We start from the raw sequence: 27,304 nt of genomic DNA on the forward strand, positions 1-27,304 counted from the left end.
CCAAACAGTAAAAAATATTGCAGCTTGCCAAGGCTATTTAAGTGCATCTAACATATAATTCGGACCTTTAACGCAATAGAGTTTTGCAGAACCAGATTTGAACTCCTGTCAATACCACTTTGATCAGTTTTTCGCTAGCAAGTCTCGGGAATTCTTTAAGAGAAGAATCCTTCAATGATTGAAGTGATTGATCAATCCTATTACTGATTTTAATAAGAATAAAAGTTTTAAACATATATTTATAAATTAAAATAAATTTAAAAATAAACAATTACTACTATTCCTTAACAATTATTATACTAAGTGGTTAATTATTCACATTAATGTATGTTTCATTGATGTGGCAAGTAATTAAATCTGAATATTAATATATTTGTTTTTAATTGGATAATGTTTCATTAATTGTTGACTCGAAATAGATTGTTAAAAAGTTATTAAATACGTTTTTTCGTCAACGTAAAGAAGCAAATTGTTATGCGTATTTTATAAAAAGGTGAACCTTACTTTAACAAAGAAAGGGGTTTGTGTTTTAATAATTCAAAATAAAAAATAGTTATAGAAATGTTGCATTTTTAAAAATGTCAACAATGGTATAACTATTTTTTTTAAATATATTTAATTATAGTGCAATTTTAACGGATTGTTTTACATTCTAAAAAAAGTATAAATATAACAGAAGTAAAAAGGTAAATTAAGGATATTTTTCGATAAATTCGATACTGAATATCTAAATGTTTTTTTAATGCTCGCATAATATTTTTCAGTAAGTATATTAGTGTTTATGGTATTAAAAATATATTATGAATAATTTTAGGTTTAGCACAAGAAGTTTTATTTTAAATAAGAAAAAAAGTGATACTCCATTCCGAGCAATGGTATGATTTTACCGGTCTTATTAGCTGTTTATATAATACAATTATATGCTTTCTTGGAGATGTGCTTTTTCTGTTAAATATTGATCCTATGGCCGCAATAGCAGCATATCCTTTGGACCAGAATTTGTAATATGTTCATATTTACTTTTAAGAGATGGAAGCAAGGGTTGTCTATGATATCGTTCCCAGTCTAAACGCGTTATTCTATGAAATTATTTAAAAGCTTACCTTCGAAATTAGCTCATCGTGGCTCGCCAGGTGAGCTCGGCAGTGTATGCAGGAGTAGGTGCGGTGGCAGGGCGGTAGGTAAGCCTGGAACGTCTTCACCATCGTGCCGCCCCCGCCCGCCGCAACCGCTTCAACTGCAAAACGAGCACAATCAAGATGATTCACAATGTTTAAGACTATACACACAAATGCTTCGGATTCGCAAACACAAGCAACAAGCATAGTACACAAGCACTACGAAAAGGCGTTCGACATTGACCGCCAAAAGTCGGCCGGCGTACGACGAACCGAACGCGATACATAATTGAAACGAGAAGGCGTACTACTCAATTATGCGCACTCGTCGGATTAGGCGCACAATCGAAATAAGGACGGACAAACAAATCTCGGGGAGGTCACGAGTTGCTACTATTTTTAGATCGAAACCATGCGACTATCAGGACGCGACTCGACGGCGATATTGCGCATCCACTTTTGTAATACGCGCTGGGGGGGCGCAAGCGACGAATAATTAGGGACGCTTTATTATGTATGCACCACGTGTGTGCAGTTGAGACTTTACTATTATACTATAAATAATCAATATTTCTGGCACTGTGATACATGGACGATTGAGACGAGGAAGAGGCGATAGAGTGGTGCTGAAAAATTATGGACAGCAATAAAACAAAATGGATCTATTATAAGCGAGCATCAAAATACATGAGATACCATTACAGTAATCGCGCTCTAGGGCGTTCTCATAAATAATAAAATTCACTATACAATGATACATGTTTATAGATACAGTATTAAGGACTTAGAATCCAGACAGATTAAACATTATAGAATGAATTATTTTCGAATGTCGAGAAATTTCATGGAGTGGTTCAAGAAGCTTTTAAGAGGCGGTACATTAGGGACTCAAGTGTCCGAAATCGATTTCGATAATATGACTTTTTAACATGAAGAACGACGTTTATGACTTGCGAATATGTACATATAATTCGCACTATTTCACTTGAATTATTAAAAATAAAATGCGAGGAAAAACCTTTTCGTACTTATAAAACGAAAAAATACATACCATGTGAGAGTTTCAGAGAATTATAATATCAAAATTCCTTAGCCCTTAGTTGCCATGCAACGTCATATCACGGTTGATGAGATGAAATGGGTAATGTTGTTGCTTATAAAGGCATATGTGTAAAACTTTCTTTAGAAATACGAGATGTGGCAATTTAATTCCCGGATTGGCCCAATGAAAAGAACTACAATTTATGCGACAAAAAAGCTCGATGTTCATTCAAAGTTATCTATATTTATTAGATTTATGCGAATAATAATGTTTTGATTTTCTTCAGCCATTTTTTTAACAATTAATTTAATTTTGCAAGGATCGGAATAAATTTCAATTGAAATCCTGGGAGTATGGATTTTTTTGTGATTTGAGAATATCATGGTGGAAAATAATGCACTTTATGTTTCCAGCACCTTTCTACATTTTTTTGCGTTATTATATTTTAAAAGTTTAATATTTAACAAAACACTTATTTAGGATTACAAAGGGGTGCAGTTCCATGTGTTGACCAGTGTCGCTTGTCTGTAACATTATTATTACACACAAACCACTTTTCATCATCCGCACTTATTATGTTCATCCCTTAAATTATTGTGTGATAACTTTTGCGGAATTCAAACACTGAGCTTTGACACCAACCCGAGTCTGTGTAGATATTTTCATTTACTAATGATAGGTCTAAATTCAATATCTTTGCAAGTTCTTATGAGCTCAGTCGAAGATCTGAGTTTATCACACCATCACCGTATAATGAACACATATTTTTAGTCGCTATAGTTGCACTACTTTCCATTTTACATTCACAAAAAAATGGTGACCGATTTATATGTCCTCTTTCAAGATGACTAGATTCCATCAACATATGCATTAAAGCCTCAAATATGTTGGAATTGTTTTGCCATACGCGCATCAATTGGACAGTTCGGAGGCACTGTGTACCTTGTATAGCTTCTTTTAAATAGAAAATTATCCATTTTCAAATCCCAAATTTTTTTTACAAGGTATGCTGTGCACTTCTTCAAGTTAATGGTATATTCACAATCCGAAGATTCTAGCGGAACATCGGTTTTGTGTGTCATATTGTGTATTGTTTGAAGTACGCTTGAAAGAACAAGCGTGTTAGATAACTTCCCAATAAGCTCATCTATCCGATTTTTAATTCATCTGTCGGATATTATCGATTCGTTTTCATCTATGTAATCACAGTTTGTAGACACAGACATTATTGTATATAATTTAATTTTAAAAAATGTATATATTATGTTCATATGTATTGTTTTTTTTTTCGAGCATTTACGTAAAGCTGTGACGTCATGCACATGTATTTAAATAAATAAATAAATGTCGATATATTCTTGTTAATTAATAATTTTTAATTTGTGGTTGTTACACGACCGAAGACGAAACGAAAGTAACCTGTATATAGATACTGTCCCCTATGGTATGACAAAAAACGGTTCCAAATAAGATACGAACATTAACACTTACTCTGCGGTAAAGTGACAAGGGATTACAATGGTGTCTGGAGAATATTCTACTTTTTTAATAGTTTTCACTTTAGAAAAGAGAAAAAATAAGTTAGTAAATTATCTCAAAAACATTGAGTTTTGTGAGAAATTATTTTACAATCAATTTACCATCATTATACGGATCATTCAGATGCTTTGCTCTGCGCTTTATCTAATTTCATGTGTCTCACATTAAACATATATTTTATAGTAACCAAGGGTTCAGTTTCGCGAGTAAAGTATAAAATAATATAAATAAAAAATAATAATAATAAGTGCGATATAAATTATAAATACAAAGTTCTACACTATTTCGACATATATTATAGGAAAAGAGTGTCGTTGTTTTTAAGCAGACGTGTACCATTATATACAAGGAGTCTAACCAAGCCAAAAATAAAAGCAAAAACCTTTTTAGTGGTATCTATTAAATTTCACTTGAGTTTCAGTTAAGACAAGCTCAAATAAAGAGGCGTAAAGCTGCATAAACCATTAATCTACGGCTCTGTTCATAGTGACGCCGAGCATGTATGATATCTGTTGCATAGTGGCGCGGAAAGCTATACATTTATGGTTATAAAAACGCCTTATATGTGTACCGCTTCCCGCGCCGATAGGAGATAGCTATTGTTGCGTTCACACGCCGCAGTAACCGATCGTTCACACTACGATGACCGTGCCCGTTATATTGTGAACTATCGGTTAGGCGCCGTTTGTGCACAAGAGAAGAGAAGAAACGAGGCATCGTACACAGTGCCTAGGCAAGTGCGTCTCACCTGGCGGCTCGTCCCGGCGCCGGCTGCGCGCCAGGCCGTACAGGCAGCACGCCGCCGCGCCGCCCGAGTGCCACATCCGCCGCCCGACGTCTGCACCATCCGCCCACCCTAAACAACACCACAATCACAACACGGTCAACACAGGAGAAACCCCGTTTCTTGCTTAATTATATTATGGACCTTTCAAACGTCGCGTCAATCGTTGAACCGCGACCAAACGTGTGAGATTAATGTTACCTAGCGATGAGCGCTTCACGCTTCTTAATTTCTTAGCTATTATGAGGCGTTGAGAATATTAACGGAAAACTGTTTGAGGATAACAGCGAACTTTTTATAACGTACTCTTTGATGAAGAATAGTTTTATGTTATAACAAAAATCACATATTATCAATTTTGCCCATAATTATAAGCTTCCACCAAAACGCTCGTCGCTAGGACATGCCTCAAAAATAGTCATATGGTCAAAAGCATAGAGCCTCTGATTTACACTAGAAGTAAGGATTGCAATACCGGTATTGGGTCAAAAATTGACCTCCGGTACTAACGGTATTACTAAATAAAATACCGGTAGTACCGAAAATATATATTTTAATCCGTACATCTTATTTATAAACGTTATCTCCATAACTTAGAACTACAAAAACAAGATATTGCCTGAAAACAAAAGCTTATAATAAAATGTATTTAATTGAAGGGAATTAACCCAAGTAGTTTTATCGAAGTAGGATATCAAAGTAAAAGAATATTATCTCTTTTAGTCCAAGGGGGCCGAAATATCTGCGAAAACCTCACCGGCCGATATTTCAGCGAAAGCTTTTAAAATGAATTCAACATTTTCGGTATTTTTGTATATTCATGACGTGTCAACATATGGTTTATCTCAAGCATATCTAACGATACTTAGCAGCTCCCAGTAATTATGTTATGTAACAGAGAAATGACCGCACTCTTTTTTATGTTAGGGATGGCTGGCGAAGTGAAACAAAAGCAGGTATTGCATACACGAAATTCTTTCTACTATTTATATATGTTTATCTCCATTCAAACATATTTTTACCCAAATAGTCCACGGAATATGCTTCACTAAACATTGGTATTAAATAACACATGTATTTAAAAATCCAAATCAATGATTTTTTTAAATATATATTATTGCGATATTCTAAAATTAATATTAAATCTGCAATAATTCAATTAAATTAATATAATTATATTATGTAATAATAAAATATATATGAATACATGAGCCTTGGATCAATGTTCATGCTTTTTGGTGCTAAAGGTACAACATGACTACTATAATTGCAAGAACGAAAAATTCTGGCAGAGAAGTATAAAGATTCATGCGTCGATAAGCACCAATAAGAATTCGAGATCCGACCCTTATTAATAAGCTATCATTTTTATATGAACGTGCTCTTATTTGACTCATAAACTAACTGAAATAATTCAGTTATCATAAACTGTCACTTTGGTCCAGGCCAAAGATATATATTATTCAAGAAGGCCGGAACAGCCGACGTTACAATTTTGTAGAACGCAATTCGGCCCATAGCGGTCTCCGGGATAGGCGTTTCTGGGCTCACGCAATTATGGCCAATCCACTCACGCGTCATAATAATACGATTATACTAAGCAATTGCTTAAGCGACCATACATTGTTGATTTTTACACACAAAAGGGTCGACGTTAGCGCATGAATGACCACCATACTGACCAACATATAATACATACGTATCTAAACAAAGGGTTTCGCGTACGATACTTTTGACCATATGATTTGCACGTGTCAAACGATCACAATGATCACAACTGAAACACGAGCTTTCGTAATTTTTCTAATTAAACATGGCTAATTTTGAACTATTAGTGAAACAATTGATTTTCTGAGAAATGTTATTTAATTTCAAAATGAATTCAACCAGGTTGAAATTGATGTTATTATATGTATATTATCCTAGAGGCTCAAAGCAAAAATCAATTTAGACGATTCGTACTATATAACATATCAACGTATAAACTAGAAATCATAACATAAACTCAAGTCGGCGACAACTTGTCTACCGTTCTATTTTAGATACGGTTTATCGTCGATATGAAATACTTGAAGTTATACAACACATGATTCTATCTTAAGATATAAATACATGACATTAAATCTACGATGATAAATATATTTTTAATATGATATTTATTATGTACAACGCAATTTTCCCAACTACTAAGTTTACGTCGGCGATAGTGCGAAAAGTGATAGGCAAATTACATTTAACCACACCGTGACTATCGTCATGTCAAAATGTCACAAAGTATGTATAATAAGACTAAGCTATATAGATTTATAATCACAGGCGACAAAAACAAAATTAAAATTTGTGATTTAAAACAATAGCTGCAACATTTGAACAAAAATCTTTCGCAAACTGCTCGTAATTCATAATTGAAAGAAAACGATCAAATCGTTGCAAAATTGCGTCGCACTAGTAACAATAGTCGCTTTTGCATAATTCACCTTTTCGTGTGAATTACGAAAAACCTTGCACGCCACGTTAGAAAAAAAAATGAGTTTCATAAAACTGAAAGATACGAATTCATACCAATCACGTGAAGCAACAAACCAGAGCATTGTTTTGCTCAGTTCAATTATATTTAACCTACACATTGTATTTATATAAACATATAGCAGAGCAAAACGTAAACAAAGACTTTGTCAACGTTTCTTCCATAAACACATTAGCTTTCAAGAGCACGTTTCTATCAGAAGCAGCTTAATGAAATGTATAATTTTAAAATACTGTTAAATAAAAAATCTCAAAAATTACAATAATATTGTTGTATTTTTCAAATCAAACAGTATGTTATTGTAATCATTACTAATATAAAATGTACAATACTGAGTCCTGAAATTGTTGAGGTTTCGGGACTGTTTAAACGCCTTTAAAACTAATCGATTTATTTGTGTACGAACTTTCTAGGAAATAAGTTATATAATAAGCGAGCATTCATTAAACGGTTATCCTGAAAACAGGTAACGAGCATCCCCGAATTAACTTTTCATATAATGACAACGTTGTCATATTTGACAACTACGCAGATAAAGTTTGGTTCCGTCGCGATTATCGCTATTAGTCAGATGGAAGGGTGCTTCAGCTCTGAAGAGTATAAATAAAAGCCTGAACGCTTCAAAGCTTAGAAGCTCAAGAAAACGTAGCTTGAATGATATGGCAAATTTAAAAATATTTTATAATTAAAAAATTGTAGGTACTACTTTGGTGAATTGCCTATTATAATAGAGGGTTTCAAAGAAACTCTAGTTTCGAAGATTTAAATGACAAGGAAATTATTTTATTTAGATGAGTTACCCCTTATCTTGTCGCGCTGTTGAAACTTCGTTGTTTTTTTGGTGTTGTTCGTGTGACTACATGGTCGTTACAGCGATATGCTATATATACTAGCACGCGGCACGTATTTTTTTTCTGAGATTAGCGAAGTCAACATTTGTCAACGAGCGCTTATTGAAAATGTATACTTACCAATACGGGAATAGCGTATCGGTAGAGTGCCTGGCTCATTTGTCGTCTAAAAATTGTAATTTTCAAAAGTATTGTTTTAAGACTTTGTCCTGCAAGTGAACGAAAATAGGGCCTTTTGATAAAGAATATGAGATACTTAAAGAATCAGACAATATATGATATATGTTATGTTAAGCAAATTAACATAAGAGCAATGCTAGAAAAATTCAATAGCATAGCTTCTATGACCTGAGATCTCTTAAGGTCAGAACACCAGCATAATTAATTTATACGTTTTTTATCATATGTTTAGTTAAAATATACATGTATTATTAAAATTTTCTTAAAAATACTATTGAATCCTACTTAAGCAAATAACATGTGTCAAATATCTCCGCCGAACAGGTACAGAGTAATTCCAAGTTCCAGAAAAATTTACGTAAAACAAAAACAAAGAGTCTGATTCCGCCCCGAATCATCGGTATTAGTCGAAGGAACGAGTACAGGAAAGAACGTTGGATTCCTTACGGGTATATAAAGCAGCACACTGCCGTACTAAATCACTTTTGTCAAGATTACAACTAGAACTACCACTTCGCTTCCAACGTGAAAAAAAATCGGTTGAACTCGCAACAAACGACCCTTAGAAGCCCGAGAAAAGCAGCCTGGCTTTACATTATTGCACAAATTGTAGCGCCATATTTCAAACAAAATTTTTAATAAAATAGTTAAACCGCAGCTCTTTCCTTTAACTTGTGTAAAGCAACGAAGAAGTTTTTTTATTATAAATACAATACAGTGTAGAGTACGTTGACATAATTCTTTTATAACACAAGTTTTTTTAAAACACATTTTCTATAAGAAAGATGAATTATTAATTCCGATAAAATATTAAATGAACGAACTTTTCAACACCGCAAGGAGAGGTCGCGTTAATTAATTATAATTATCTGATCGCGTAATCGATCTTTAAAACGCGTTGTTTCCAAACTCAAAACGTTAATTAACAACGGATGTCAGTCAAAATTTCACAATAGAGTTTAATCAAAACAAACATTTCACAATTAAGAGATAACGTGTTATAATCTGATTCACAAGATGTTTTAAACCGGATCTGTGTATAGACGAGTTATCCATCAGCTCAGTGTAACGCTGGACCAAAAAGGTTTATCCGTGTGCTCACATGTCGAATATCGCACAAGACAAAGCGCCGCTGACCTACTTGAACCGGCACGTACCTAAAAGCCTACAGTTAAACGATTGGTTAACGCTCCTTTGTCGAACAGCGGCGTTGAACGTCGAATTCGCAACGGAATTGTGAAAAATTTGATTCTAGAATTTCGCAATGTGACTACGTATAGTATTTTTACTACACGGCAGAACAAATAAACGAGAAACACGAGGTCCAGTGCATTGAACCGGAGATGAATCGGACAATTTTGAACGCTGAAACGAAAATGTACTATATACTTGTATGTATTGTATTGATTTAAAAAAACGTTTTACTTTTCGCAGAACATAGGCGTGCGCTAAAATATGGAAACATTAAATTTTCCTTGAGTCATACTTTTTCACTGCGTTATCTTAACCGTCCACTTCGTGACCCCATTAGGATTAGAAGTGAACCGTGAATGTTAAACCTTTCTGCTTCATATACCATAACCGATTCTACCGTTACTATGGCATTGGCTTCGCCTTCAAATTCACAATAGCTATGCAGCGAAATCTTAATTTTAACATGAATAGGTTTTTACTTATGAAAAATCATATTGCGAAATTCATTTCTCGCATTCAAGTGAGATCTTTGTTTTACTATATAAGATCTTCTCTATTATTTACTACGTGCGCTTCGGTAAATAAAACCGAACTGCAGTTGATAGAATTGTGTGAGTTCTTGAAAGCGAAGAAGTGATAAAAAGCGCAATAAAAGCTTTATTGACAAAGACAAAACTATAAAACGTTCAATTTAACGAAACGACTGTTCTTTCTTGTTCAAATTAAATAAAATTATTTTTAGAAATTGCATTACTACTTTAAGTTAGTTCAGTCAATTCGTAGTATCTGTAATATGTTGATAAAAAATAGTTTAGTATCAAGTTTTGATAAAAAAAAAACAGAAATATTAATAAATAATAAATACTATTAATTGTCACTGTATTATTTTAAATAAGTGGATATTAATTTAAATTATACCAAAGGATTGACACCTATTAAATTTTAAAAAATTAAAGTGGTAAACATTTAAAAGAGATGTGCATCATCCCACAAAAATGGTCCAGCTCTATGTAGCTATGTTTGGTTACGTATAAGGGGAGCGTTTACGAGCGCTAACTAACTGTCCGAGAACGCAATCGTGATTCTCTAAAGCACCTTAATTCGTCGAGCGTCGACGAATTGTCGATACCACATCTAGCTTCATTTAAAACACCCTCAGAAAAAAGCCACTAGGATACAAATATTATCAGTACTTCCTCTTGTAAAAATATCAGAGAAATTTTCTCTGTATCTTCTCTAATGACAATGAAATACGATACTTATCATACAGAATTCTAATCGACAATAAATTGTTAAAGTAACACGCGCTCCGCATAACGAAAACGAGCATCGTCGGCGCCTAAATCTCCATCCCTGCTCGAACGCCACTTCTAAGTTATTTCTAGTCAAAACACCTCCGTCTGAATTAAGGAAATTCCGTCCAGCAATTAGTTAATGTGAGAATATGACATTTAGCAATACTCAAATATATTAAAAATATTAAAAAATATGAAAAATAAACATACCAACAATGAAATAAGATGTCAAAGCATTAAGAATAGCTAAAAAAATGGTGTGAAAGGTCGATAAATAAAATAAAAAATGATGAATAAGATGTGAAAAATAATAGAAACGACGTAATAAATACGGAAATTAATGGATATATATATAAAGATCATCATATGATACATACTACCTTGAGAGTATAGAAGAGATCGTGAATTTAATGCATCAGATAAAAAAATTAGTACAGTAGATCCCCCCCCCCCCCCCAATAACACGATAAATTGTGGGGGTACTATTTGGGTGCCAAAAGAAGGATATCTCACCATATGCACCTGATTTGTAACTACACGCATCCAAATAGCACGTCCTCAATTGATCGTGTTATTTGGGGGTCTACTGTATATACATATCTACAGACATGGGTTATAACGATTTTTTTTATAAAAATAGATCTATAGATAAAAATCTCAGCTAAATTCATTAGCCTGCATGATCGGCCAAATAAATAAAAAAAACATCATAACTTCATCTACAAAAAACCTAGTAAATCTATTTTTATTTAAAACTATTCTCATTGCCCTATTTTGTAATTTTTGCAACATCGTTTTATCAAATTTATTAAGCATATATAGTATTGTTGCACATAAATTGAAGTGGGGCAATATATTACTATTGCAGATTTTTTTTTGTATTTCTACTTTATTGTGTAATTACAATTTTTCTTATTTTTTTGTTTTATTGAAAATTACCCCTAAATTTTTTATATTTTTATTTTATATCTATATTATTTTTATATTATTATCTAACATATCTTTATAATTAATAATCATATATTTAGTTTAAGTATATTATTTTTTGAATGTTTAGATATTCGAGAAATATTGAAGATGAATGTTTTAGTATTTATATATAGGTTAGAAAATAATATCCTACTAGAACTAGAGTATAAGAAGCATTTAATAAGAAATGAAGATGAATAAATATTTAATATTAGAAATAGAGATAATTTAAGGGTAGCTAGATATAAGTAAACGAGTACGGCCAGGAGAATACTTTATGGAGGTGTGAATTTGTATAATAATAAAAATGAATCAAGAAACACATTTGGTCATTAAAAAATAAATTATTATTTATATATTCTGTTTGTGTTTATTTATATGTATGTTTTGATTATATTTGTTTAGTGTATAAACAAATAACAATATCAGCTAAATAAATAATGAATAAAATATCCACATATATAGTGACTCCAGGTATTTTTGTAAAGACAGCGAATATGCATCTGTGATATAATATTCTAAAATACTTTCAAGTCATCAGCATATAAAAAATATTTCGAACTCTCGATTGCCGTATGTAGCTACGTTATTGATCAAGGAAGAGCAGAGGAGTCAAAGTATATACCTGCGGTACTCCAGAGCGAGCGAAAAACTCATATATTTACAATAACATTTTTCCTGAAATTCCAGTAATCATTAGCATATATCGCAATTACTAATATCGGAAAAATCTACGTACTAAGATTAAACAAGAGTTCCGACTGAAGGCTAACGACCGCACGAACTGTTCATCGATGATGCGAAAAACGGTTATTGTACATAATACCATATGGTTGATGATCGAAGTCTGTACCGAAGCCATCAACGTGATGTTTTGTATTACATTTTACAATTTTCTGTGTTTTTGCCGACCACATTTATTTATTTTATATACTGCCATATCGGATGTCTAATAGGCTCTCTCAGCATGGAAGATACTTTGAATAATAAATTCATAGTGTGCTACTTAAAAAAATGTAGATCTAATGACTATGACTACTCTAGTAAAGCATGGCTAGTTGTACGGAATGTATAGATATAAAATATTTACCATGCGGAATCCACTAGTGTGAATTTTAAGTAGTATTGTTCATGCGACCCTCGCACGTGAACATGATTCCTACACCTGCTTCCACCCTTCGTGTTTAACTGTATGTCCAGCGCCTAGCTCTAGTCTTTTTAGCCTTCCCCACCCCCCACCATAACAATTCATAAATTACCCATACGCTAATTGGAGCTAATATAAAAGTTTAATAAATTATTTTCCTTTAACTTAATATTTTACTTAATGGAAATTTAATTTAATCGTGTAGCGTAAAATAAGAACACGAAAGATTTCATTCCAACCGACCGATTTCGTCCAGTCAAACAACCACTCCGAATCTCCAAGAGCCGGAATATTACGACAACGCAGCAACATAGCACGCATAAATATTTCTAATATTTTTTTAAGCATATAGTTTGAATTTATCTCAAACATGGATTCGTCGGAAAAAATGACTTTTGCACAATCCTCAAGAGTCCAGTCTCGGGTGTTACCGAACCCATTCCAGACTAATATATTTTTCTATAAGCAACGGCTTTTGTAGAGCTTGCAACCCCTGAGTCGCACTTTCTTTACCCTTCTACTCATCGTTTGAAACAGATTCTCACCCCCTCGCTTGCAAACATTTCATCAGCCAGCTTTGGACTTATATGTAGCTACTATATGCATCGAAACTCTCTATTTTGAACAATGTGACGTGAACAATTAGTTAATGGCGTATATCATTTTAAATACAATAAAATTCTCAAATAGCATTTTATTTATAATTAATACCGCATATGAAAATACTAAATCCTTTATAATACTACTTGAAACTATTCGTTAAACATATGTTGATCAAGCTATGCACTTGTGAAGAATTATGTAACATTCGAAAGGGTTTCATTCGACTATCTAACTAAAATTCGACCTTTTATGTTAACATATTCATGTGTCAATATTTTATGTGTTTCAAATTGCAAAATCTTACTAACTCAAATGTATGAATTATTATCGAATAACGCCAAAAGCTACAGGTGTCTTACCAATATAGCGTATTTATGATTTTATACATTGGGGTACGAGGGGAGGATATTAAAGGCGAACATAATTTACGACTATGCCCAGCAGAATACTTTATTAAGGCGTTATTGCGAACAATACGTTATTTTTCATCGACGGTGTATGAAAAAGATAGGTGTGGGTCGGTATGAGAAAGCCGAAAAATATGACCTCCTGGAAGAAGAGAACAAATGCTCGGATACCGTTATAAAATTTAATGTAATTTGGGAAACGTTGCTCACTGTGTACATCGCGAAGTTGTGCGTGTATGTTGGGTAGGTCGGAGTAATGAGATAATTTGCAAATTTACGCAATTTATGGACGATCGGGAACACAGCGAAACGAGGAAAATTATGGAAATTGGTTAACGTTGCGCCAAAGGTCAGCAAAGTTGGTTAAGACGTGGTGATAATATAAAATAAAAAAACATTTTCATATTCGTATAAAAAGTATATATACCGTTGCAGCATTATAGGCGTTAGCCTAATGCGTTACAGTGGGGTAAACATAATCAATGACTACTTAGCAATTAGTGAGACATTATTTTTTTTTACACACTTACATTCAATAAATGTCACTTTGCGCTACCTAGCTCGATTTTATTTTAATCATTTATTACGATATTCATCCGTGTTATTAAGAACATCTATAGTCTATTTATTTTCAAGAGTCAGTGCGCAAGAACATTGTTTAACGCGTAATCATAACATGCTTTTAAATTTCTGCCCTGTGATTGGTCGTTCGCCGTAAGATCAATCGTTTCATTGGGAACAACCAAGCACAAGGCAGAAATTTAAGAGCACATTTTGATTACGCGTTAAACAATGTTCTTGCGCACTGACTCTTGAAAATAAATAGACTATAGAAAAACTTAATATGTGATGATCGATCGGAATTAGAATGATACATTCTGATCTTCTATCCACGATAAAAATTGATTCATATGGGATTCGAAGCCAGATCTTACATGTTTAATTCACCATTGATCTAACATACTATATAGTCAGTCACCAATATTATTTTGAAAGAACATATGTATAGTATCTATAGATAGAATATTTATGACTATCGAGAGAAAATGTATGTTTCAAGTCCTGTTCAATCATGGAACAGGACGAATCTCTGACATATGATCTGAAGTTGAAAATATGATTACTTTCAAAAGATTGTATTTTCGTGATGTTTTATCGCTATTACAGCTGCTAGAAAATAAAATATGAACGTCCCTTTTATATAATGGTCAGTCTCTTTGTTACAACGTAAACGTTATTTACAACAATGAAACTGTCTGAAACACAAATATATTAGGTTTAAAAACGCAGAGTAATTAAGAATTGTAATAACTTTTTCACTATGTTGATTTTTAATTAATATTCTAAATAATATATCATCTTTCAATATAATGTATTTTTTTAATTTCTAAATATAAATCTAAATAGCAAAAACTAAACCACAGATGAATAAAATATATATTGAATAATAAATGATAAGCTATAGCTTTTAAAGTTGTTTTTCTCAACGTCTAGAATAAAAACACAATAAAATTGCAGTTCTTTATAAAAAATATATTAATTTCAGTGAAGAATTTTACAGTAAAATTATATTGAATCATGGTAAACATTTGGTATACGAGTCGTTTAAATGCAAAATTATCCATCTAGCCTATCTGAATTTCTTCAGATACCACAATAAAGTTATGCTGTGTTGTTTTGCGTCTAAGATAATGAAATTAGTTACTTTAATTTTTTGCTCCAAAACAATTAAGCCTAAAAGGCCTTTTTTTATGTTATATACTACTCGGTAAAAATTGTAGATGACCACTTTAGCTTTTAAACGAAATAATAATTACTGGATGTATTAAAACCAATAGCATTTCTGTTAGATTTGTTCTGCAGTTGCCTTTCTGCAGTTATATTAAAATAAACGGGTAAGTATGCGCGACTCACAAACATAATATGTATTTTATACATAACGGAATCGCAATAAACTCACGATGACTAAGAGGGTTTTATTGAAATTATATAGTGTCACTTTTTTCCATGCCTCTTTATACTCTTACTACCTTTGTAAAATATAAGAACATATTTTTTTTAATTCGCTTATGTGAAATCGCTTATTGCGTAAAAGGGCAAAAATTTGCCTACATCATGAAACATGCAAACCCGCTACTTAATTCATGAATTAGGCAAATGATCTGCCGAGTACGTGAATTGGGCAGAAACTGTTTTGCTTATTTCGTACACTAAGCAGAGTAACTGGACCAAATGTCATTTGATTATATAAAAATAAATCAATCATTCACTTCAGCGATGTTCATATTTTTTTAGAATGGCAAAAATATGACGAAGTACAAATTTTGTTAACAGGTATTTTGGAACGTCAGAACAGTGAACCCGCAATGATTCGTTGCAGAGAGTTATTCATGGGGTGTTCACTATTCAGATCAACGCTCGCACATAGTTAATAATTATTATTATTATTATGTTATAGTTAATAATTATTTTATTTCATTAAATTACAATATATCTGCTAAACTCCCGTGCCAACACACGACCAGAAAATCTATATTTAACGGCATTACTAATCTTACACTTATAACGGGAGCAAACAATTTAGACCCTTTAATTTCGCAACTGTCGAAAATGACGTTTGGCTTAGTTAAAAAAAACACTAATGCATACATTCGGCAGATAATTTGCCTAATTCATGAATAAAGCAATTTTTGCTCAATTATCGAAATAAGAGATTTCACAGATTCGGTGTAGCGTATACAAAAGAAAAGCTCAAAATTGTACAGGAGAGTTGCAACTTTTGACTATTTACATATAATACATACGTACAAAAAAAAGGCGTACAAAAAAAATAATCCGTGAACTGTCGAAAAATGTAAGATTACATTTTATTTTTCAATTGCATGTAAGAACACTTGCATGTTATTAATGTGATTCTTTCTAGTTGTAACGAGGGCTTTTGTGTGGTCGTCCTTTACGGTATTGTCATGTTTCCTTGTTGATGGATGATCATTTTGGTCACAGTAAATTAGCGCGAATTTTAATAATAAGATCCCACAGATCTAATGATGAGAGATTCGATCTGATATCATATTCGAAAAGAAAGTAAATTTGTTAACGCAATACGGATTCTAACATATCGTTTTCATTCGTGCAAAGAATAGTCAATCATAGGGTTAAAAGAAAGCGAGAAAAATACTTAATGAGAAGGCTAAAACATGTTTGTACTGAATGAACTAAATCTGCTTTTTTTATAAATATATATTAGATGCTTTTGTAATTTTCTTTTGCATGGTCAATAAACGAATTAACAAAAGTTATATACACCCATGACTCGATTTACGCAGTTTCGGTTTAATTTCTAGGGCTTTGAAAAAAAATAAAAGACAAAAACTGGAAACTGATTCTTTAATAAGGGTAACTCCAGAAGAATTTGCTGCTAGCTATAACTCTGATAATAATATTTTTGATCCAATTTCAAAGAAACAACAAGTAAGATTATAATACAGCAGCGACGAAGAGGAATATTAAAATTGTTATTCCGTTTTAAATTATGTACATATTATAAAGAAATGTTTAGTAAAATTTTCGAGTACATATTGTTATTGTAAAGTAAAATTAAATAATATTTTTTCCGCATCGCCACTTTTGAATTGATATACGAAAATGTATATACATATATAATTATATGTATTCGCTTTACGCGATTTTTTTGTAACATATCTCCCAATTTTGTATGGAGTTCTAATCTTTATTTACGCGGATTTTTATTTTTGTACGTGTTCTATGCCTCGATTTACCCGAAATTTTGCGGAACAAATCTACCTTTTAAATCAAAGTATGACTACATATATTGATCCTTACAAACACACCAGCACTATAGACCAGTGGTATAATAAGTACCTTAAAGACTCGATATGGACCTAAGTGTTATTTAATTTCTATCGTCTCTGTGAGAACGGATTTAGTAATTATTATAGAATCGTTATTCTAATCGATCATCACAGGTTAAGTTTTCCTAATCTCACGGATGAATCAATAAAATCGTGCTTGGAGACATCTATTGATTATAAGCTATAATCATATTTTATACTTATTAAAATATAATATATGTTGTGAGTTGTTTGTATTTACCCCGTTGTAAATCATTGGTCTAATCTGTCATGTAACAGCGTAAGATTGATAAAAAGCATGAACTACACTTACATTAGCTTCAAGCTATGCATAAAGTTACTCATATATTATATTAAAAAATATCACATTGATCGTAATTTAAAACAAATTTAATCCTTTATATCTACAAACCTTTTGCATTAAGGTTTTTATTTGTACATTAAATATCATTCATACATTTTTTTATTGAAACACAGAAGAGATAAACTCTATGATATAAACTCATTTTTTATCTTTAAGATTAAGCAAATGATTTTAATAATTTGTCCATAGCGCGGAGTATTTGATAAAAAAACTTTTGTAATAATCAACAAAATCTTGGAATTTTATCTAGTATATCACTCACAGGAATCTTTGCAATAAAAAAAGTTTATCGTTCCTTAACCCTTTTACCCTTCACAGGTAAAAATCTAAGCTTCGGCATAAAAACCTTTAATTTAACATTGAAATATTCAATATTTTGACGGCCCGTCAGCTATTCGTTTTATTGCTAAAAGGGACACAGATGTGTATACGTTCTACTTTCTTATTATTTTGCCATTTTACTCGTCTAGACTTTTTCTATTGTATAGTATGTGTTACATTGTGATTCTCAGTATAAAGTTTCAAGCAAATATATTTTATTCTGTAAATTGAATGGTAGTTTTGAAACATGATCAACGTCATAATGGAAAACATTTTCACGATTTAGATAATTTATAATAGATTTGGATGAATTATTTATTAATAGCGATTAATTAGTGATTTTTTTCCATATACAAATATATAGTTAAATATGATAATATTAGAAAATATAGGTAATGACAGATTTCAGGGAGGCGTCCAGTTTAGAAATATCAATAAAATCATACCGTCGCAGCTGAAACACTCGGTTTTCTTGGGTTCATATACACTTTTAATTAAAAGATTAAACACTGGTAAAAATATATATCTACCGGAGAAAATGTATTTTGATATAATTTCACTGAAATGACATATATTAAAAAATATTTATGTCATAGATTCAGATTTTCTTTGAGGGATAACCCGAAAAGCAAAATTTAGCTAGTCATTTTTTAATATTTCAATTTTATTAAGAGTCACATGCATTTCTCTAGTCAAATTCAAGGGGGCGTCCCGGTTTACAATTCACGTCAAAAGCGATAAAATCGTGCCGTCGCAGTTGCAGTGGAAACGCTCGGTTATCTAGGATTCATATTAAGACTTTTTATAACAATATTATGACTTATTACGATATCTAAACCGACCGCCAAGATCATGCGATTTAACGCCGTTGGAGCAACTAAAAACCAACATCCACCAAGTTATAGCCGAGATACCGCCCGAAATGTACGAAAAAGGATCGGCTTCTGCAACTATTTAATTGATATTATTTTTCATAATTAATGAAATACTTTAAATTTTCGGGCATTTTTTTAAAGGTTCATAAACTAACTTCGGATAAACTTTTATATATGATATCCTTCAGCATGAACAATGATTGAAAAATCTATCGTACAATAAAACGTAAAATAAAACATTCAGCGTAATTAATCCATACAATATATTAAATATATGACAATATCGGTGATTTTCAGCTGTGATATTGACATAATTGAGTCCAACCTAACGTGTGTATTATTATGATTATGTCTTTGAAATGGCTATATGTGGGTTTTTAGGACATGCTTCTGTATAATACATCATTTGATAGCATCTAGAATCTACTTCAAGATTCACAATTTAATGTTCTCAAAATTTATTGTTTAAATATTGAGTTGAATTAAAAACATTAGTGTGACAAAAACACTACGTAAATGTAAAAACAACATTATTTAAATTGAGAAACATGGATAACACTGGCACAAAAATTGTTTCCAAAATACATCAACGAATTAACAGATTTACGACGAATTTTAGAAATTTAACAATTTCACGTAAAATGGTTATGAATTACTAACAATTTTTACCGTAATATATTGAAAGAAGAGTAACAAAAATGAAATAAAATGCTAAATATTTTATTATCAAGTCATATAAAATGGCTTCAGAAAATATAACATATATTGGGCATGACATACATGTTAACCCAATAGAGAGTTATAAATTTTTCACTATTGACTACTATTATTATCGCGATCTTACTTTTTGTGAGCGTCTGACGTTTTGAAGAGTAACAGATTATCTGGTAGTCATAGTCAACAGTGAAAAAGGCAAAAAAATATTTTTAGAGGAATGTATAAACTTCTCTGCTAGTTACATATTTGATTGTTGCAATTAAAAATAACCTTCCTACAATCTATGGAAGGGATGGTATAGGGAATTCACCCATTTTGTGATTTTGGAAGAAATAGTATTTTGATTAAACTGAACCTTTTACATTTTACGTGGAATATTTCACGTACAATGGACGAATGATTATAAATTGCATTAATTTTACATTCGTACCCAAAAATTCTTATTATTTAACCATTTTTTTAAATATGAATAATATTTAGATGATATTTATTGAAATCAATTTAACACTAAAAAAATAGTATTATATTATATTAATTTTTACTTCAATAATACTAAAATTTGAATGGGGTTATTTTGTACCGTTATTACATTTTTACGACTTATGTGTCTGAACTGAATATTTAAAAAATCATTTTCTAAATCTTCTCATATGAGATTTAAATTGATGATATATATTTGTAATATATAATAAACAAAAAAATAATATAAAAAAACAAAAGAATTATATTTAAATATTGGACATTTTAACAGGTCAATGACGTCCTACATTTTTATGATACTTGATATATTTCATCGTGATAATATTAAAGTGTCACATTTTCTCGCTTTTGTTCGAAAATTGAATTGATTTGAAAAAAAATATTGTGATTGCCATTGTCTATCTACACCTACGATACCTAGGGGACAGGTAGTTTTGGACGCCGTTTTTTGCCCGTCTAGAAGACAAACATACCGTTATAGAATCGAAACGTACGCAAACACGCGCGGGTGCGCCGTAAAAACAAACGAGTTCAAAACAAAAACAACCGATCAGCTGATCGCCATTTGTGTACCTATTAGCGGGATGATGGCTGCTCCGACTCTCTCGCAAACTCGCAACGGATAACAAACTGAACACAAAGCGGAAGAAAACGCACACGCGCGCGCGCACAACGTCGTCGTTCGCTACTCGCTCAGCGAGAATTCTGGCGCTACGCGAGAGGCGCGCGCTACCGACTACGGTCCGCGACGCACTGAGATCGTCAACAATAGAACGGCGAACAGCTGACTGGCGTTACCCCCACCGCCGCGACAGCGAGCGGTGCAACGTCTCGCGCGCACGCACACACGGAAACGATCGACGGGCGGGAGCGCGCGTGTGTATGTGTGTTTGTGTTGTTTTTTTCTCTCTTTCGCAGCCATTCACCTTCGCGCGTCGAGAGATGCTGCGGTTCTTTGTCCGGCGAATGCACCATCGCTATTGTTGGTTCCGGTTTCGGTTTTAGGAGGAAATTTAATGAAAATCTCATCGTGATAATGTGACAGCTGTTGATAAATCCACAAGGATATAAAAAAATAGTTTTACATATCTTTTTGTATTTTCAAGTTGGAACAGTTAAAATTTGTACGTATGGTCTTTGTCCTGTTATTTCGTGAATGAACAATGATTCCGGGCCTCATGACAAAAATGGCACTCTATATATTTTTTACCACCGTAATTTAATTTCTTGAATAAATAATAATATGTACGAGTTAACCTTTTCTATGCTACAAATATATATTAAAAATAGCCACAGTTGTGACATATTTTTGGAATCATATTTCATGCGAAATATTTTAATTAGAAATTAAAAATTATTAAAAATATCTACTCATAATATTTACCTGATAATTAGTCGTGTTTTCTTTGCTCAGTGTTGCCATATAGTGAATTTCCATCGCGGTGAAAACGCTCGACTATCAAGCGTTTATATTGAGACTTTTTATAACAATATTATGAGGGAGAATCGAATCAAGTACATATAAACCGAATTTTGCCCAATATGAGAGCGCGAAAAACAATTATCCCTTCTCAGAAGTCAAAAATCCACGTCGGCGCCGACACGATTTTATTGCTTTTGACGTGAATTTTTGCCTTCTAAGAAGTGATAATTGTTTTTCGCTCTCCTATTGACCATAATTCGGTTTAGATATGCTTCATTCGATTCTCACTTATTTTAAGTGGTAATATTGTTACAAAAAATCTTAATATGAACGCTAGATAACCGATCGTTTCAACTACGACGGCACGATTTTATTGCTTTTGACGTGGATTGTTAACAGGGACGTCATTGAGGGGAGGATTTGTTCCCCTTTGAATTTAGACAAAAAAATGCATGTCATAAATCATATGAATGAAATATTAAAAAAACGACCATTGACTATCCAAATTTTGCATAGTGAAATATGATGAGGAAGTGATATCGATAGGTAAATGGTAAAACTGATGTTTTTGTTATATTTATTCAAATTAAATTAAGACCATCGTGACATAACAGGTTACCCCAATGCGTCACGGTGGTCAAAAAATAATACATAGTAAGAAACAATTAAAAAATATTAAAATTAAATTACTCAAACGGATGGTGACAGCCATAGCGAGTCGGCTAGTGCGGACCTCCTGACCCTAACGCTTATCAACAAAGGACGCAATCGCGATTCTCGAAACGGTCCGGAAACCAAAACTGGAATTCCACGATAATTTGATTGTCGAAAGCACCCTTCAGTAGTATAAAAAATGCTTAGTGACATACAAATTTCTGCAAGAACTTAGCGAATCGTATCCCAACGCTCCTAAAAGAAAGGCGTCGGAAGACAAGAACGAATAATAACCAAATATTATTTTATAACGTTATTTCAAGTACATTTTCTGAACTTTTTCGATAAAAATGGAGTATTTGTTTATTCGGGGATATCAAATTATAGATCCCGATTCAAAAAATATGTGAACTAAAGAGAACTGAGCATCTTAGAAGATTTACTACAGACGTTGTTTACGTGTAGAGACATCCAATTGCTCTCAAGAGTGATTGATCCAGCAACACTTGAAGACGTATCTATGGATAATTATTTCGAGAAATTTAGCAAGAGTGGACAATATGTAATTTATGTAAAATTTGTTACCTTTTTTATAAATAGTGGTGACTTCTGTGCATTTTAAAAGATCAGGAAATGACGACGTCTTGAAAATATGTATTTATTTACAAACATGTGCATGTCATAACAGCTATACGGCAATGACTGCGCAGAAAATCATATTTACAATAATTATATAATTGGCTAGATTGCAATACGTCCACCATGTGCGAGTACCTGGATGAGAAAAAAACGGTACTATCCGACAGATGGTACCGTCGTATAAATGTGCTTATTTACGAGTTGTCAAATTATTATGTTCTTGCATGCGGTACTTCATACAATACATACTCAAAAACGCAAGAGCTGGAAATTAGGTGGCACACAAAAAATAAGTTTTTCCTGAATCTCCGAATTGTGTATATTTCCTACCAGTAGCTTGAATAAGTGGTTTCTCAAGTACACTCTTCGACGCTACTCGAGGACAGGGCCGGTTCTGAGCATACGCAACCGATTCACTCACGTAGGGCCCCGCGTTCAATGTAAATATTTAATAAAATAGACCTTTATATTATTTTTATTAAAAAATGTGAAATTACAATTCATATAGAGATATTTCATTCTCCTAAAAACACACGATGAAATCAGAATTGTGCAAATTCTGGGGTCGGTTTTGACGTTTCAGTGTATCTTTGTAAAATTCGTATAAATAGACAGAGCCGGCCTTGCGTTCCACCAAAACTCCATTGTCAATTTTGCGGGGGCGGACCTTTTATGTAAAGAAACAAGGGCCAGAACAACTTAAATGTGTCTTTTCTATTAATCATTCCTTAACATTTGTCTTCATCGCAATGAATCAAGAAAATACACAAAAAATAACTATGGCCCATTAAGATCCTGTATTTTTTCTGACAGTCCATGTTTTGGAAACAATAGGCGTTTCAAATTTCAAAATACGTCGCTATATAATATATAGTTCTAAAATGTATTACATTTATATTGGAAATTACAAACGATTTTATTTTGCAGTTCGTGTAGTCTAATAACATGATTTACACATATGCAATAAATTTATTTGTGGTTTTAAAAAATCAAAATATTCAACTTTTAAGTATTTCTAATTACGATACTATATTAGTGTACGTTACATATTGTTGAATAAATTTTGTATTCCCAGCATACCTTGTAAGCAATTTCTGATTGAAATTTTTGTATCTCATTTCCTATATGTCGAAATATTTAGAACTTTGAATTTATAATTAATATCGCACTTATTTGAAATGTTTTGTCTACATACAAAGTTTTTTTATTTGTGATTAATATTACTTATTCTGATGTTAATTTAAACAATGTTTTTTTATAATCGAATAAACCCTTTAACTGCCATGGATAATTGTTGCCATAAAATAATTATACGTATATATGGCGAGGTAATTTAATATTCGTAACACGTGAAATTAGATATAAATGGAGAGATCAAACTGCTGTTGGTTCGTAAAATAATCCGTATATTGATGGCGAGTGGATTAAATATAAATTAGGAGACGATTTGATTGTGAAATATTTTCATAAACATATTTTTTCTCTTTCTCGAAATTAAAACTGTATTAAAAATGTAGAATATCGAATCAAAAAAAAATAATCTTAGGACTCCATTGTAATAAGTCGTATCTTATTTGGAACTGATTTTGTCATACCAAAAGGTTTCGTTTTGTCTTCGGTCGTGTAACAACCACAAATCATCAACTGACAAAAATTAAAATAATTTACACCTTAACACCTTTACGCCAATGAATCCTGCATAAAAAATACAATACATATGAACAAGATATAAAAATAATATTTAAAAAACAATTAGATTAAATTAGCTGGATGAGAGCAAATTATTACTAACCTACAGATGGTTAAAATCGGATAGATGTACTTGTTGGGGATTTGTCCAAATACTCCAGTTCTTGGTTCCATGCCGAAAGACCATCAACTCGAATCGTGACCGGGAACCCGGCCGCAGTCGTTGATCGTGACGGCTTAGGTCGAGAACAGAGGTGGAGCAATTCGTTGGCGCACAGCTAATAATACAAAGCCTACAGGATGTTGAAGCTACTGGTCTCTAATGTGCTGATGGAAAAGGCCTATGCTATGAAACAACCGGAGAACCTATACTACTGTTCTTGAATACAGTACGTCAACGCGACTTGAGAGAAACATATCCCAACAAACCCTCCAGGAGTTTTGTAAGAAATAAAAAATAATACAATAATAGCATAAATTGAAATAAATATAATTAATCTAATATACTATTACATTCTATACATACGATCATAAATATTCCTTAATACGCATTTGTTAGCATAATTGGATTTCAAACAAAGAATAGCTCATAACTAAGTCCATAAATATTGGAACAACGTAAAGCATTAATGCATCGTAGGTATTCACAAAACAAAGAAGTGAAAACGAAACATTATTTATAGGATAATATTATAAGATACACGCGATTTAGGATAATATTATAAGATACACGTATTATGTACATGCATGAGTATGTTTTTAAAACATATGTATTGGATACGCACATTTTACAAAAGGTATACACTTATATCCAGCTGCTTCACCCATCTGCCTGAGGTCAGGGCAGTGTTTTCAAGGCCAAATAAAAAAAAACAGGTAGTTAGGAAGGTGCAAATACCATCTGCGCATAGTAATCTCCAAATGACACATTGAAATTGTGTAAAATTGAGCAGATAGGCGTCTCTGTATAATGTCTATGTATTTATGAACGTTCTTTCAGTGACGAATACCGTTACAAAATTAGTTCCCGTTCATACTTGGCACCGATTTGCACTCTGCAGAATGGTAAAAATAGCATTGTAACGTTTCGGCATAAGTAGTATTACGGAATGGAGAGAAGAAAACAAGAAAAAATATATAAGGTATGATATAAAAATGATTTAGTCTCTATCCACTCGCTTCAAATTACAAAGGAGAGCGAGAAGGCGGAAAATCAAGATGAAATGGCTGGAAGAAAATTCGCACGTTTTCTTTTCACAACGGAAAAGTAATCGATTTGGAAAACGATAGCAGTTTTCACGTGATGTATAATATATAAAAAAAAAGTATAGTGTTTTATAGCAGAAACAGTTTTTTATAAATCCTATTGTACTTTTAGAAATAAATATTCAGGATATGAATGATTTGCGTATAATGCGGATAATGTTAAGCTGAATAGAACAAAATCAGTAATTAAAATCGAAGAAAGAGTTTCGAAGTACATAATATTCCATAATGACGACGACGAGCGACGGTACCCAAAAGCATTTTTCGATCACCAGCGCATTGATGCGAGACAGGAAAATATGTATGTATATCATTAGATAGGAACAGATCGTCTATCACACAGCCATGGCTGAATAACATACATTAAAGAAATCAGATCCTACAAGTAAACGTTATGTATGCATAATGATTTTTAGGTTAATAAAAAAAATCTCCGTCCTCGAGCACTCAGGTAATCTAATATATTTGAGCGATCATTGATAATTCGTAACTATGGCGGCTGGTTGTCAAAAGAATAATTTATTCCCTCGAGAGTTCATCAAGGGTCCAAACCTGGGCCCTCTACTCTTCTAGATATTATTTAATACCAAAAATATGGCAGTTTATTTTGTATACTGATGATGCATTCAAAATGTTGCAGACTCTTTCTCTCTACAAAGTGATTTAAATTCTCTATGGGAATGGTCTTCCGTCAACCGTCTGCCCTTTATTAATGGAAAATGTCATCTTATGGCATTTTTTCGGTCTCATTAACCGATTCATCCATTCTCATTCTCGGTGGTAACGATCTTTTTTGAAAAACTTCCACATAATATTTCGGAATCACTTTTGAGAGCAAGTGGTGGTTTTGTTAAGAGGAACGCGTTTCACTTTGAGTATCCGTTAGTTATCCATTCCTCTGTGACATTTAGTTCACTATTCTCGATTTGGGATCAATAATTTGGAATCCCTGAGTAACTAAATACTCTTCTAATAAGGTTCTTGAGATTGAGTGACTAGTGTCGCTCTAAAATCTATGCTCGGCTGCGGCTTTAAGAGTTTCCTAGAGAGTAGTGATTGCGTTCCTTATTCTTGCCGTTGCGGCCAGAACGTCAGCGCTTGAGAAAACTCCTATCGCATGAGCCATCCAGCTTCTTAACGAGATGGCCAAACAAACTAAGGAGCAGGAACTAGTTCATGTAGGACGGTACTCGTTAATTTTAGATATGAGCCATACCTGTTTTTTATTTATTTTTTAAATGTTAAATTGTACAATGACCACTATGACATATTAATGAAACTGGCACAATATGATTGTAATGAAAATAAAATAATAAAATGTATTATTTTTTACTATAGTGACACATTG

General features: G+C 32.5%; 1 protein-coding gene and 1 long non-coding RNA gene across 8 annotated transcripts in view; one reads left to right on the forward strand and one right to left on the reverse strand.

The window, feature by feature from the left end:
- The window catches only part of Ypel (Yippee-like), a 155,481-nt gene that overhangs the window by 40,545 nt on the left and 87,632 nt on the right, over window positions 1–27,304 (reverse strand). For 4 of the 7 annotated variants that reach the window (XM_088184877.1, XM_088184875.1, XM_088184874.1 and 1 more), the window contains one exon: window positions 1,104–1,237. In XM_088184877.1, the coding sequence (XP_088041003.1) occupies window positions 1,104–1,205 (102 nt within the window). In that variant the 5' untranslated portion in view covers window positions 1,206–1,237. Of the gene's footprint in view, window positions 1–1,103; window positions 1,238–4,447; window positions 4,556–20,858; window positions 21,041–27,304 lie in introns of those variants that run through there. The other 3 variants (XM_088184873.1, XM_088184872.1, XM_088184876.1) reach the window with 3 other exon arrangements.
- LOC148235910 (uncharacterized) lies at window positions 12,982–19,441 on the forward strand. Its single transcript, XR_015809409.1, has 2 exons — window positions 12,982–14,297; window positions 18,888–19,441. It is a non-coding gene; the product is annotated as an uncharacterized LOC148235910 (long non-coding RNA).

The sequence above is a fragment of the Plectrocnemia conspersa genome, unplaced genomic scaffold (genome assembly GCF_051122295.1).
Source record: "Plectrocnemia conspersa isolate PC_06_02 unplaced genomic scaffold, ASM5112229v1 ptg000004l, whole genome shotgun sequence".
Classification (NCBI taxonomy): domain Eukaryota; kingdom Metazoa; phylum Arthropoda; class Insecta; order Trichoptera; family Polycentropodidae; genus Plectrocnemia; species Plectrocnemia conspersa.